The following is a 12,603-nucleotide window of genomic DNA, read 5'->3' on the forward strand; positions in this document are numbered from 1 at the left end:
CGCCCGCCAGGACAGCTGCAGCGATGCCCTGAGCACCCCGCTTTCCCTGAGGCCACACCACGTCAGGGGCCAGCTGGCTGCCCCTGTGTGGCCTGTGTCCACTCTAATGGGAGGAGATCAGGGGTCAGCCCTACATGTGGGTGGAGGCTCGCTCAGCCCTGTCCCTTCCAGGGGTGTGAATGGGATACACTTCTTTGCTGCTCCCCAAGAGGACCCACAAATGCTTTGAACGTGTGACTCCACAGACGTGTGTGGGCGCCGGTGCCACCGTGCATGTGTTCAGCTCAAGCAGATGCATAACGTGGCTCTTTGCCACTTAGTCTTCACTGGTCGTGTTCCAGCCCTACCCAAGTGCTGAGGACAGCGAGAGGCAGTGAGTAAACACTACAGCCCTCACAGCCCAGCGGTCACCAGACACTGCAGGATGGTTGGCTCTGGGGAGCAGGAGGCACCTGCAGCAGTAATAGGGCACACAGCTCAGCCCATCCAGGAGGAAGCACTTAGCATTTAGCTTGCAACAGGATGAAAAATAAACAGAGTAAACCAGGTGGAAAGCATCCTGTGATGCGCAGCCCTGTCCTGGGTCCCAGGACTTCTGTCTTGAAGCAGGGGCTGGAGGTAGCGCCCTGCACAGAGGCAGGTGCACTGGTCAGGGCCGTTCAGCAGAGGAGGTTGGGGCACACACATGTGCCCTGGGTGTGGCGGTGCGGGCTTCAGCACGGCACACGAGTGTGTCTAGTGCACATACACAGGTGTGTATGCACAGCTCTGTGTGTGTGAGATAAAAGTGTGAATCCATGTACGACATTATACAGAGTGATGTGCATACATGGAGATTTGTCACCGGAATGTGCTCTTGGGTTGTGAAGACCAAGTGCGGGACCTATGGGAGACCTAAGAACCCAAGTGCTGGCTCAGCAACCGGGTGAGGCCTGAGGATGGGCCGCAGACAGCAAATGTGCTTTCCTCCATCCACTGGCTCTGCTCAGGCCTCAGGGGGCTGGTGACGCCCCCACTGGCAAGGGGACCCTCCTGGCTCAGCAGCCACCTGGGTGGCCCTGACTCAACCCCATCAACATTGAACAAGGACCGCAGAAGAGGCTTTCTCTGCAATTTGGGCTCAAGACCCACTTGGCCGTTAAGACACTTGGGCAGCCCTGGACGCAAACTTGTGTGGACTTGACTCGGGCCAGCCATGGGCTACTGTGTGGGCCTCGGAATCTGAGAAGTGAGCAATGGCCCTTTCATTAAAAGGGATGTGACTCATCCCATTAAGAGTCTGGGGGCAGTCGGTGGAGAGTGTTATCTTTTTTTTTTAATGCCCTTTTGTAGAAATTTTAATGTTTTTTTCCAGTTTGTAGCTATTTTATTTATTTTTAAATAATATATTTACTTATTTATATTTTACATCATTGCTCATTTTTGTTAAATGTTTGCTTTCTTTTCTCAGGTGTAGTCCCCATAGAATTTCCATCACCAATTCACCATCACCATAGAGGGCATTACTTTGCAGAGCTGTGTTGAGGGTGTCGGTGCAGCCCCGTAGAGAGAGAACATTTATAAGTGGCAGGAAGCATTTCATAAGGCCAGACGGCAACAAAGAACACAAACTCTACAGACTCTAACTCAGTTTTTCAGCTGTAAGCATCAAGACTTTCTTGAGGGCGGCCTTGAAGTCCTTGTTCCTTAGCGTGTAGATGAGCAGGTTCAAGCTGGGGCTCACGGTAGAGTAAAGCACAGCCACCACCTTGCCAGTCTCGGGGGAGTAGCTGGAGCCGGGGCTCAGGTAGGTGTAGATGATGGTGGAGTAGTACAAGGTGACCGCGAGGAGGTGGGAGGAGCAGGTGGAGAAGGCGCGCCGCTTGCCCTCGGCCGTGCGGATCTTCAGGATGGAGGAGATGATGACACCATAGGACACCACGGTGAACGCGAAATTCAACACCGCGAAGAAGATGTCAGCCATGAGTGACATGATGTCGTTCAGGTACGTGGGGGAGCAGGAAAGCAGCAGCACAGGGGGGATCTCGCAGAAGAAGTGGTCCACCACGTTGGGCCCACAGAAGGTCAAGCGCAGCACCAGGCAGGCGTTGACCCCGGCACCGAACACACTGATGCCCCACACGGCCCCGGCCAGCCCCGCGCACACCCTGGGGCTCATCATGGAGCTGTAGTGCAGCGGCTGGCAGATGGCCACGTAGCGGTCGTAGGCCATGGCCGTGAAGAGCAGGACCTCCCCCGCCACTGACCAGGACAGGAAGTACATCTGGACCATGCAGCCCCAGTAGGAGATGCTTCTCTTCTCTGCCACCAGGATCGCCAGCAGCTTGGGCACCACCGTGCACGCACAGATGACGTCAAAGACAGCCAAGTTGACCAGGAAGAAGTACATGGGGGTGTGGAGCCCCGCGCTGGCAGCGATGGCCGCCACGATGAGGGAGTTGCCGCAGAGAGCCACGGTGTAGAGGGAGAGGAAGAGAACGAAGAGGAGGGTCTGCAGCGGGGGCGGCACGGAGAAGCCCCGCAGGATGAACTCCGTCACCAGCGACTGGTTGCTCATGGCTGCCAGCATCATCTTGCAAAGAACTTACATAGTTCAGTGTGTCTCTCTTGCTCCATAGTTTGACTAGAATGTAAAGGTTTGTGACTGGTCAGTATAACTGCAAAGAATCTCATTGCCTTCTTTTGTCTTTCATTCCTCTACATCTTTATGATCTCTCTGCTGAAAACAACCCTCATTGGCCGGACCCGAACCCAACCTTGAACAAAAAGAACATTAAGGAAAACTGGAAACTGCCTTCCATTTAACCCCAAGGGCGCTCTCCCACGGAGGGCGACAGCGCAGGCCCCACCCCCACGGTGCTCATCTGGCAGCGGCTTCTGTCCATCGCACGTGCCCAGAAGCTGGACAACCATTTCACCAAAGATGGCAACTAAGGCAGAGCTGCTTCACCTCATCACTGGGCAGAACACAAGTCAGGGTGTGGAGACGCCAGCGAGGTGGGAGCGCGGCCCCCAGGCCCCTGCGGGCAGAGCCAACGGCTCCTAAAGAGCCCAGCCCGATGAGCAAGTCCGCACCCCAGGAACTTACCGGGGAATCAACACAGTCTGCTGCTGCGGGATCGTGACTGGGGGCTCCGCACCGGCCTGGGCCAGCCCAGGCAGGAGCAGAAGGGGCGCGGCCCTGTCACAGCAGGGAGAGCTGCTGAGCACCCAAGGGCACCGCCTGCGCCCTGGAAACCCAGGCCACGGGAGGGCAACCCAAGAGGCCGCTTCTTCACCCCAACTGGCCTGGGGCAGGAGCCCCGCCCTGGCCCTTGCCCCGCCCTCACCCTGCCCGGGGGCCCCGCAGTGCAGCCAGGTCCGGCCCCTCCTGCCTCCTCCCCTGCAGGAGCCCTGGCCCGCCAGGTGTGGGTGCAGGGGGCGCCCCAGGCCCAGTGTCCCAAAGAGTCTGTTTCAGTTCATTGGATGAAGCTGTCTGTGGAAATCCTTTCATCATGAGACTCAATAAAGAAAACGTTTTAGGTGCATGGAAGATAACTATATGCAAACAGACCTGTTTAATTAGCTCCACTTCTCAGACCGGGATAAACGGGGTCTCTGCAGCTGGCCTCGCCAGAAGCAGGGGCTGCAGCCCCCAGGCCTGTGGCCCCACCTGCTCCTGGGCAACGACCGCCAACCCGGGCTGCAGCCTCTCAAGGGTGGGCGTGGGCCCCCCAGGTGGGGCCCCGGCTGTGCCTGCGGCCGGTGTGGCCATCAGGCATGGGGGGGGGCGGCCACCCTCCCAGGGGACGCCCTCTCACCCCTCTCCGGGGGCCGCCGGTGCTGGGAGGGCCATCCTGGCCTCCAAGAGCCACACTCAACAAGGCCCCACTTGGGCTAGCGCAGGGCGCCATGCGCTGAAACGCGTCTAAGCAATTTTTAAAGTTTGCGAGAACGGAGTGTACAACACGCAGGTCTGGACGTGTTAGGGTGTGAGCGATGCTTGAAAGTCCCACCTTCGCCCTGTTGAAGCCAGTGCCCCCGCGGGTGCCGTGACCCCAGGACAAGGCCACTGCCTCTGGTCAGGGCACAACTGCAGGGCCAGTGGGCAGCCAGCACAGTAGCGTGACAGCGGCCAGGGGAGCAGAGCCGCCAGCAGGAGACCGCTTGGCCAGCAGGCTCTGCATTGCCTTGGCTGGACGCAGGAGGCGGACTGTCCAGCACATCCGGGCGGCCAGGGAGAAGTCCAGGGGTGTGGTCAGTGAGAATCTGCAGGACCAAGACGGTCACTGCTGTCCAGCTGCGGTTGCAGCTGCGGGGCCTGTTTCTGCTTCTTCCCTGTCGTGATGGCAGGATTTCGTTTTTAACAGAAAAACAAAAAGTTTATTGCATTTAGTGAGCAGCCCCTTCTGGAGGGAAAGCAAGGACTTTGACATCCCCTTTAAGCCGACACACTCTCGACTCACCAAAGGACAGCCACAGGCCGCGCCGCCCAGCCCGGCCTCTGCCCCTCGCAGCCCTGCGGTGCTCCCGGGATGACCACGGCCTTTCCCGGGGAGGAGGCAGCGGGGATGGGTCCGTGTCCCGGCAGCGGGGATGTCCGGCACCTGCCAGCCGCGGAGCGACCCCATGGAAAGTGGCCGTGCGACCCTGCCAGCTACTGGCTTGTCCTTGGCGAGGCCCCGCTGGTTTGCCGCGCGTGCACGATTCAAGGGTGTGGGTCGCACTCTCCGGAGTTTTACCCCCACACCACCCGTTGGCCCCCCCATCCCCACTCCTCTCTCCGGTGACCTCAGTTCCGCAGCCAGATTTCGAGGGTTGGTTTGGTTTGATCCGACCTCTGGCTGTGGTTCTGTGTTCCTCACACGTGAAATTGGACCCTCAGGTCTTCGCTGCTGCCTTGGGCAAGTCCCCGCTTTAGTCCAGATTTAACCCTTACCAGAGGCAGGACCTGAAGCCCCCCCATCCCACAGGCCGTCTTTGGTTTTGCCGTTATTTCGCTCTGCAGAGACCCGGGTGCTGAGGGGTCACCTGCCACCCCCATGTCCCAGCAGTGCAGGGAGCAGCCCCCTCTCACCACCTGAGACCTTTCTTTCCCTACTTTGTCATGGCTCCAACCACCCAGAATCTCCCAGAGCTCAGCACACCCCCCTACCCCCCAAAATTGGGCCACACCCCAGAGCCTCCACACCAGCTGGGAGAGCCTGGGCCCGGGCAGCCATGGGGTACCCATCTCCTTCCCACGGGCAGCACAGGCTCCCCCGGCTCCGGGCAGGGCCAGCACCTGTGCCCAGGGGCCACCCGTTCTTCCCAGGACAGGACCTGGCCCTGGCCATTCAGGCCAGGACCCCTGACTGGGGAGGCCCCCACCCATCTTGAAAAGAGCAGGCACAGGCTGCAGGAAGTCGGGGTCTGCACACTTCCTCAGCCTGCAGAGTGGGGGATTCCCGCCCAAGGGTCAGCCAGAGGCCTCCCACACTGAAGGGAGTGCGCACAGCCCACTCCCCCCTCCCGAGGCCAGCGAGCAGACCAGACTGTCAGACCAGGCCGCCAGGCCTTCCTGAGTCTCCGTAGGGCGGGGGGGCTCAGCTTTCTCACGAGGGCAGCAGGGGCGGCCAGCCATCCCCTGGTCGGGGTTAGAAGCACGAACTGGCCCGGGCCTGTGAACGAGGAAGGACAGCTGGGGCCCCCAGGACCCTCTGGCAGCAGAGACCCACAGAAAGGACGGCTCCTGGGATGGGGGGGTCTGCAGGGACAGGGAGAATCTCCCTGGATTGGGGGCTCCTGGGACAGGCGAAGCTCTCAAGAAAGGGGGCTCTCTGGACAGAGGACCCCAGGATGGGGGGGCTCTGGGGATGGGGAGCCCCACTCCTGCGGGCACCACCTCCAGGCCCCGCAACCCTCCAGCGGCTCACAAGGCAGGGTCCCCCAGGTGACTGCGTGACCCAGCTCTGGGCTCCTTGTCTGTCCCCATGGCGAGATTCACGGCAGGGCAGGTCCCCACAGCACCGAGCCCTGCTGCAAAGAGGGTGGACGGGGCGGCAAAGGACAAGGCAGGAGGCCGGACGAGAGCCCCCCACCTGCCCGGCTGGGGCCAGTCACCCGAAAGCCAGGAAACCAGAAACCACAACTCAGGGCTACAGCAACACTTCGGCCTCACAACTGGGGCCGACGGGCTAGAGCCCAACGAAGGACAGGGCCGCGGCCTCACCCAGACGGCGTCGGTGACGGTCGCCCCGGTCTGCACGGCCCGGGCCGCAGTGATGCCGCCGCCGGCCCCGCCGAGGCAGCGAGTGCTCCCAACTGCGCGAGCTGCTGGGCGGCACCAACAAGCGGCTCCGTGAGGCGCCAGGCCGGGGCGGTGCGCTCCTCGCAGGTAACCGCTTCTCCTTCTTCGGGGCCAGGAAGAGTCGCCCCCTCCTCCCCGGGGTCGGAACCCCCTGCAGGGCTAGCACCCCCTCAGCTCGGTGCCCACCCGCCTGGCTTATATCCGCCTTCAGGGGCCCCGCCCGCAAGTCTGATTGGACCATTTTTCAACCCTGGGGCTGATTGGACCATTTACCCATCAGCCCATAGCACCTGATTGGTCCAGTCCACAGTCCAGGAAGTGCGCTTTACCTCAAGGGCGCTGAGGCAGCTGCCACCCCTGACTTGTGGGGAGAGGCGGCTCCAGGTAGCAAAGTCTGATTGGACCATTTAGCACCAATCGGCTCAGAGCTCGCACCTGATTGGTCCATTCCACGATCCAGGAAGCACGCTGTGACCTCCCAGCGGCTGTTTCCCCACACGTGTCCAGACACGTGTCCACGCGGTCCAGGCCGCTGCCGCACGGCGGGGCGGCGGGGGGCCGGGGGGGACGGTCTGCCCGCGCCGCAGCGTCTCCCGGCGGGCGTCCTCGCCACGCGCCCCTGACGCCCGCCCAGTGTCCCCGCAGCCTCGGGATTCGGGCGGCTCGGGACGAAGCCCGCTCGGGGCGAGGTCGCCGTCCGCGGGCACGCGGGCCCCAGAGCCCGTGGCCAGCGCCAGCCCGCCGGGCCTCCGCGCCGCCTTCCTCCAGGCGGAGGGCCCGGGCGGGCGGGCGGGAGCCGGGGCGCGGGAGGCCGCCCGCCCAACGCCGCCGGAGAGGCCCGTCCGCCCCGCACGCCCGCCCGCGCGGTGCCCGCGGCGCTGGGGCTCCAGCTCTCCAGGCTTCCCGGGACACCGGCTCCGCCCGCGCCCGCCCGAACGGCCCCGCCGCCAAGCCGGGACGGCGCCTCCCCGGGCGGGACCGGCGTCTGCGGGGCGCCGAGGCCCCGCGCCTGCAGGGATCCTCCGCGGGGGCGTCCCGGGCCCCGCGACCCCCCCCCCCCCGTGGGCCCGGATGGCCCCCGGGGCCCCGCCCGCCTCCGCGGGGCTCCGGAAGGGCAGGGCCGCGTCCCGCGACACTCGCCCCGGCGCCCTCGGCCTCGCGACCCGCCCCGCGCCGCCCCCGGGACTCGGGAGATGAGCGCGCAGCAGAGGAAATGGCGGCCCCGCGCACATGGTGAGCGGGAGACGTGCTGAGGCAGTTCCGCGTGGAAAAGCAGAATGCGCAGCAGAAAGTGAGGTTCGGTTCCGTGACGGACCCAGGGCAGAGAGCGGGGTCTCCGGCACCTTCAGGACCCCGGGCCCGGCGCCTCTCGCCTCCCGAGCACTCCCGGCGCGCCCCGGGAGACGCTGAGGCTCCCTCACCGCGCCTGCAGTCTGTAGCTTTCCCGAGCTAGTCCCTCTGATTTGATAATGTAATTACATCTGATAATGTAATTACAGTTTTTCTGCTAAAAATGTCAAGACTTTCTTGAGGGCGGCCTTGAAGTCCTTGTTCCTCAGCGTGTAGATGAGCGGGTTCAAGCTGGGGCTCACGGAGGAGTAAAGCACAGCCACCACCTTGCCAGTCTCGGGGGAGTAGCTGGAGCCGGGGCTCAGGTAGGTGTAGATGATGGTGGAGTAGTACAAGGTGACCGCGAGGAGGTGGGAGGAGCAGGTGGAGAAGGCGCGCCGCTTGCCCTCGGCCGTGCGGATCTTCAGGATGGAGGAGATGATGACACCATAGGACACCACGGTGAACGCGAAATTCAACACCGCGAAGAAGATGTCAGCCATGAGTGACATGATGTCGTTCAGGTACGTGGGGGAGCAGGAAAGCAGCAGCACAGGGGGGATCTCGCAGAAGAAGTGGTCCACCACGTTGGGCCCACAGAAGGTCAAGCGCAGCACCAGGCAGGCGTTGACCCCGGCACCGAACACACTGATGCCCCACACGGCCCCGGCCAGCCCCACGCACACCCTGGGGCTCATCATGGAGCTGTAGTGCAGCGGCTGGCAGATGGCCACGTAGCGGTCGTAGGCCATGGCCGTGAAGAGCAGGACCTCCCCCGCCACTGACCAGGACAGGAAGTACATCTGGACCATGCAGCCCCAGTAGGAGATGCTTCTCTTCTCTGCCACCAGGATCGCCAGCAGCTTGGGCACCACCGTGCACGCACAGATGACGTCAAAGACAGCCAAGTTGACCAGGAAGAAGTACATGGGGGTGTGGAGCCCCGCGCTGGCAGCGATGGCCGCCACGATGAGGGAGTTGCCGCAGAGAGCCACGGTGTAGAGGGAGAGGAAGAGAACGAAGAGGAGGGTCTGCAGTGGGGGCGGCACGGAGAAGCCCCGCAGGATGAACTCCGTCACCAGAGACTGGTTGCTCATGGCCTCCAACAAGTCTGTTCAGGCACCTCTTGTTCCACAGCTGAGCTGGAAAGTGTGTGGAATTAATGGTCTCTAGATACATCACACTCCCCCTGATTTTATATAATTTTACATTTTATCTGACTCAACCACTGCAGCCGCCAGCCCCCAGCCTGAAATAAATGGGCAGGACCTTCCTCTGTACCCTGTGCCACTGCCCGGACTGGCTCTGGCAGCCCTCACACGGCATGACTGCGTCGCCTCTCCTCACACAGGATGCTGATCCCAAAGTGCTAACCTGACAGTGCCAGGTCCTTGCTAGCACCACCAAGAGGCAGATGCCAGCATCTTCCTGAGGCTTAGTGTCCAGAGGTTCCATCCCGCCCAGAACGTGGCCAGCTCTCCCTCCTGGCTCCCCATCTCTCCCCAAAACCCTCTGTCCTGTGGGCTCTGCCTGCAGCACTCTTCCCCATGCTGCCCTGGACACGAGCATCCTCTTCTGACTTGAGGCCTGGGCTTGGCTCAGGGAGGGCATTTGCTTGGGCAGACAGGAGCTAGACCCAGGCCAGGGAAGGTGGCCGGTGCAGGGCAGAGAGCCTGGAGTCAGGAGGGAGAGCTGAGGCACCAAAGGGGCCAGATGTGGGGATATACATGAGGTCCAGGCTGGAAGGAACAGTCAGCACAGAATAGGAAGGCATAGGACTCACAGAAGAGGGCAGGCAGTCCTTAATCGGGAGCACACAGCCCAAGGACAAGGTCAGCCACAAAAGCAAGTGCACATGGAACATTTTTAAGGGCAGACCCCATTTTGGGAAACAAGTCAACTGTCAATTAAACCACAGGGACTTAAATTTTACCTGGTGCCTTCTCTGACCACAATACCATAAAACTGGGAATCAGCCTTAAAAAAATTACATGAAAAAAAGTATGACTACTTGGAGAATTAAAAAATGCTGTTTAATAGCAATTGAATAAAAGAAAATCAAAGCAGAAAGTTAAAAATACCAGAAATGAATAAAAATGATGATAGAAGTTACCAGAATTTATGGGGTATAGCAAAAGTGGTCTTAAAGGGGAAAATAATTGCATACAGATCATATTATAATAAAAAGTAAGAAGTATCCCAAATAAACAATGTGATATCACACTTAAAGAGACTTGGGAAAGTGGAATAAGACCTAAAGTTAGTAGTAGCAAGAAAATTACAAAAATAAGAGTGGAAATAAATGAAGTAGAGATCACAAAGACTACACCAAAAAAAAAATCAATGAAATTAAGAGCTGATTCTTTGAGAAGACAAACGAAATAGATAACCCTCTATCTAGACTAACAGAAAAGAAAAAAGGAGAGAAAAAATTTAATGAACTTAATCACAAATACTAGAGGAGAAATCGCTACAGTCAACAGAGAAATACAAAATGTTATAAGAAAGTACTATGAAAACTATATGCCAATACATTCAATAACCTCAAAGTAATAGACAAATTTCTAGATCAACCTAATCTACCAAGACTACCCCCAGGAAGAACAGGTGCCTGGAGAAAACCTACCACAAGCGTGGAAACTGAAACAGAAATGAAAATTTTTCTGAGAAACAAAAGTCTAGGACCAGATGGCTTTACAAATAAATTTTATAGAGCTTTTAAACAAAAACTAATGATCAACTTGCTTGAATTGTTTTCAATAATACAAGAAGGACTCCTCCTTTTTTGGATGCTGACACAACCTTAATACTAAAATCAGACAAAGCATAAGGAAATTATAGGCCTATATCCTTAATAAACATCAATACAAAAATTTTCAAGAAAATACTAGCACACTGATTTCAACAGTGTATCACAAGAATTATACACCAGGATCAAGTGGGACTCATCCCAGGTATGCAAGATGGTTTAATATACATAATCTTATTAATGTAATACACCATATCAACTGGCATAAAGATAAAAGTCATATGATTAACAGGAACAGATGCAGAGAGGGCATTTGATTAAATACCCATTTCTTTTTTTTTTTTTAATAGAGGCATGTTTTATTTATTTATTTATTTGTTTGGTTTTTTTTGTTTTGTTTTGTTTATACATGCACTGGGTACAGTCAGAAGCGCGGAAGGGTGAGAGAATTCACCAGAGGCAGAGCGGGGAGCAGAGCAGGCAGAGGGACCGAAGTACACTGCTGAGGGGAGCAGCGGGCGGCAGGAGAGGTCTGCGCGCCATGTGGGACCCTCCTCCGGTGGCCGGGGGGCAGCCGGGGATCGAACCGGCGCCGCAGAGGCTGCGGGCAGCTTCGCAACCCAACGCTCAACTGCTGCGCCACCGGGGAGGCCCTAAATACCCATTTCTGATAAAAACTCTAAACAAGATGGAAAAAGAAGGAACCCGCCTCAACATGATAAAGGCCATAGACCACTAATGCACGTCACTACGATAGCCAATGGTGAAAGACTGAAAGCCTTCCCCAAGATCCAGCATAAGACAAGGGCTGTTACCCACTGTCACCACTTCTATTTGACTTAGTATTAGATTTTTGGCTGGAGCTGTCAGACAAACACAAAAACAGAGGGACCTACATAGGAAAAGAAGAAGTGAACACATCACTATTTGCAGATGAAACAATGATACATATTAAAAACCCTAAAGACTCCATCAAAAGGTCATTAGAGGGCCTCCCCGGTGGCGCAGCGGTTGAGCACTGGGTTGCGAAGCCGCCCGCAGCCTCTGCAGCGCCGGTTCGATCCCCGGCTGCTCCCGGGCCTCCGGAGGAGGGTCCCACATGGCGCGCAGACCTCTCCTGCCGCCCGCTGCTCCCCTCAGCAGTGTGCCTCGGTCCTTCTGCCTGCTCTGCCCCCTGCTCTGGCTCTGGTGAATTCTCTCACCCTCCCGCGCTTCTGACTGTACCCAGTGCTTGTATAAATGAATGAATAAATAAATAAATAAAATACAAAAAAAAAAAAAGGTCATTAGAAACAAAATATGAATATGACAAAGTTGCAGGCTAAAAAATCAACTCACACAGTTTGTGTGTGTGTGGTTTATAGTTGCTTATTGATTTTTATTTTTTCTTTATAATAGTTAGTCTTTGGATTAGGGTCAAAATAAGGGGGGGTGCAATTGTATGGGGAATATAACCAAAATGAAAATGTGTACATTGCGCAAAAAATGATGTAAGAATTAAATAAAATAAAATATTTTTTAAATAAAATAAGAGAAATAAGAGGGATGCATTTAATCATAAATAACTGGTTTCAAATCACTTAAACGGCCCCCGAATTATCATTTTTCACTTTAAACCTGAAAATAGGCTATTTTATTCTTTAATTGCTTATAACATATTTTCACCCATGTAAAAAAAACCTAGCTTCTATATGAATCTTGCGGTGTAAAATGGAAAGGATATTTGTAGAAGCTGCACGAACTCTCAAAGTTCATTAGAAGTCTTCTGGGTGTTTCTCTAAAAAAATCATGAAAGGGATAATGCCCTTTGCAAGAACTTTAACTGTTTCTTTGAAAAGCATTTCGAAATAATTATTTCAGTTATTCTAAACATCCTTGAGCACCGTGAACTGCCACCGCGCTGCAGGCTTGGTGCGCCCGCCCATGCAGCGTCAGGAGGGTTCAGATGCGTTTTGTCGCCCTCTGAAGCTGGGAGTAGGCGATGTGGGTGCGAGTCCACTTTACTGATCTTTAACTTAGCAAACTTAACTTGTAAATATAAAAGATACTTAAAATGCTAAAAAAAAAAAAAAACCAAAGCACAAAAATTTGCAACTTCCTACCATGCGCTGCCCGCGAAGCCACGGACGCGCAGGAAGCAGCCACGACGGCCGCGGCACCAGGGCGGACCCGGCCCCGCGGCAGGTCGGCCTCGAGCGTCCGCGGGCGCCGGGCTGGGGCGACGCGCGGGGGGCGGGAGCCGAAAGGCGCCAAACGC

At 56.8% G+C, this 12,603-nt stretch overlaps 2 protein-coding genes across 2 annotated transcripts; both read right to left on the reverse strand.

Moving 5' to 3' along the window:
• Positions 1-1,279: 1,279 nt before the first annotated feature.
• Positions 1,280-6,230, reverse strand: LOC119234358 (olfactory receptor 13A1-like). Its single transcript, XM_037497248.2, has 2 exons — positions 6,191-6,230; positions 1,280-2,623 (listed from the first exon to the last, which is right to left on the reverse strand). Exon 2 carries the CDS (start codon positions 2,570-2,572, stop codon positions 1,622-1,624), a length of 951 nt encoding a protein of 316 aa, XP_037353145.1. The 5' UTR covers positions 2,573-2,623; positions 6,191-6,230; the 3' UTR covers positions 1,280-1,621.
• Positions 6,231-7,761: 1,531 nt separating this feature from the next.
• Positions 7,762-8,697, reverse strand: LOC119234095 (olfactory receptor 13A1-like). The gene has a single exon (XM_037496860.1). It carries the CDS (start codon positions 8,692-8,694, stop codon positions 7,762-7,764), a length of 933 nt encoding a protein of 310 aa, XP_037352757.1. The 5' UTR covers positions 8,695-8,697.
• Between the last annotated feature and the right edge of the window lie 3,906 nt (positions 8,698-12,603).

Source organism: Talpa occidentalis, unplaced genomic scaffold (assembly GCF_014898055.3).
Source record: "Talpa occidentalis isolate TD23 unplaced genomic scaffold, MPIMG_talOcc4v2.1 talOcc4.8, whole genome shotgun sequence".
Classification (NCBI taxonomy): domain Eukaryota; kingdom Metazoa; phylum Chordata; class Mammalia; order Eulipotyphla; family Talpidae; genus Talpa; species Talpa occidentalis.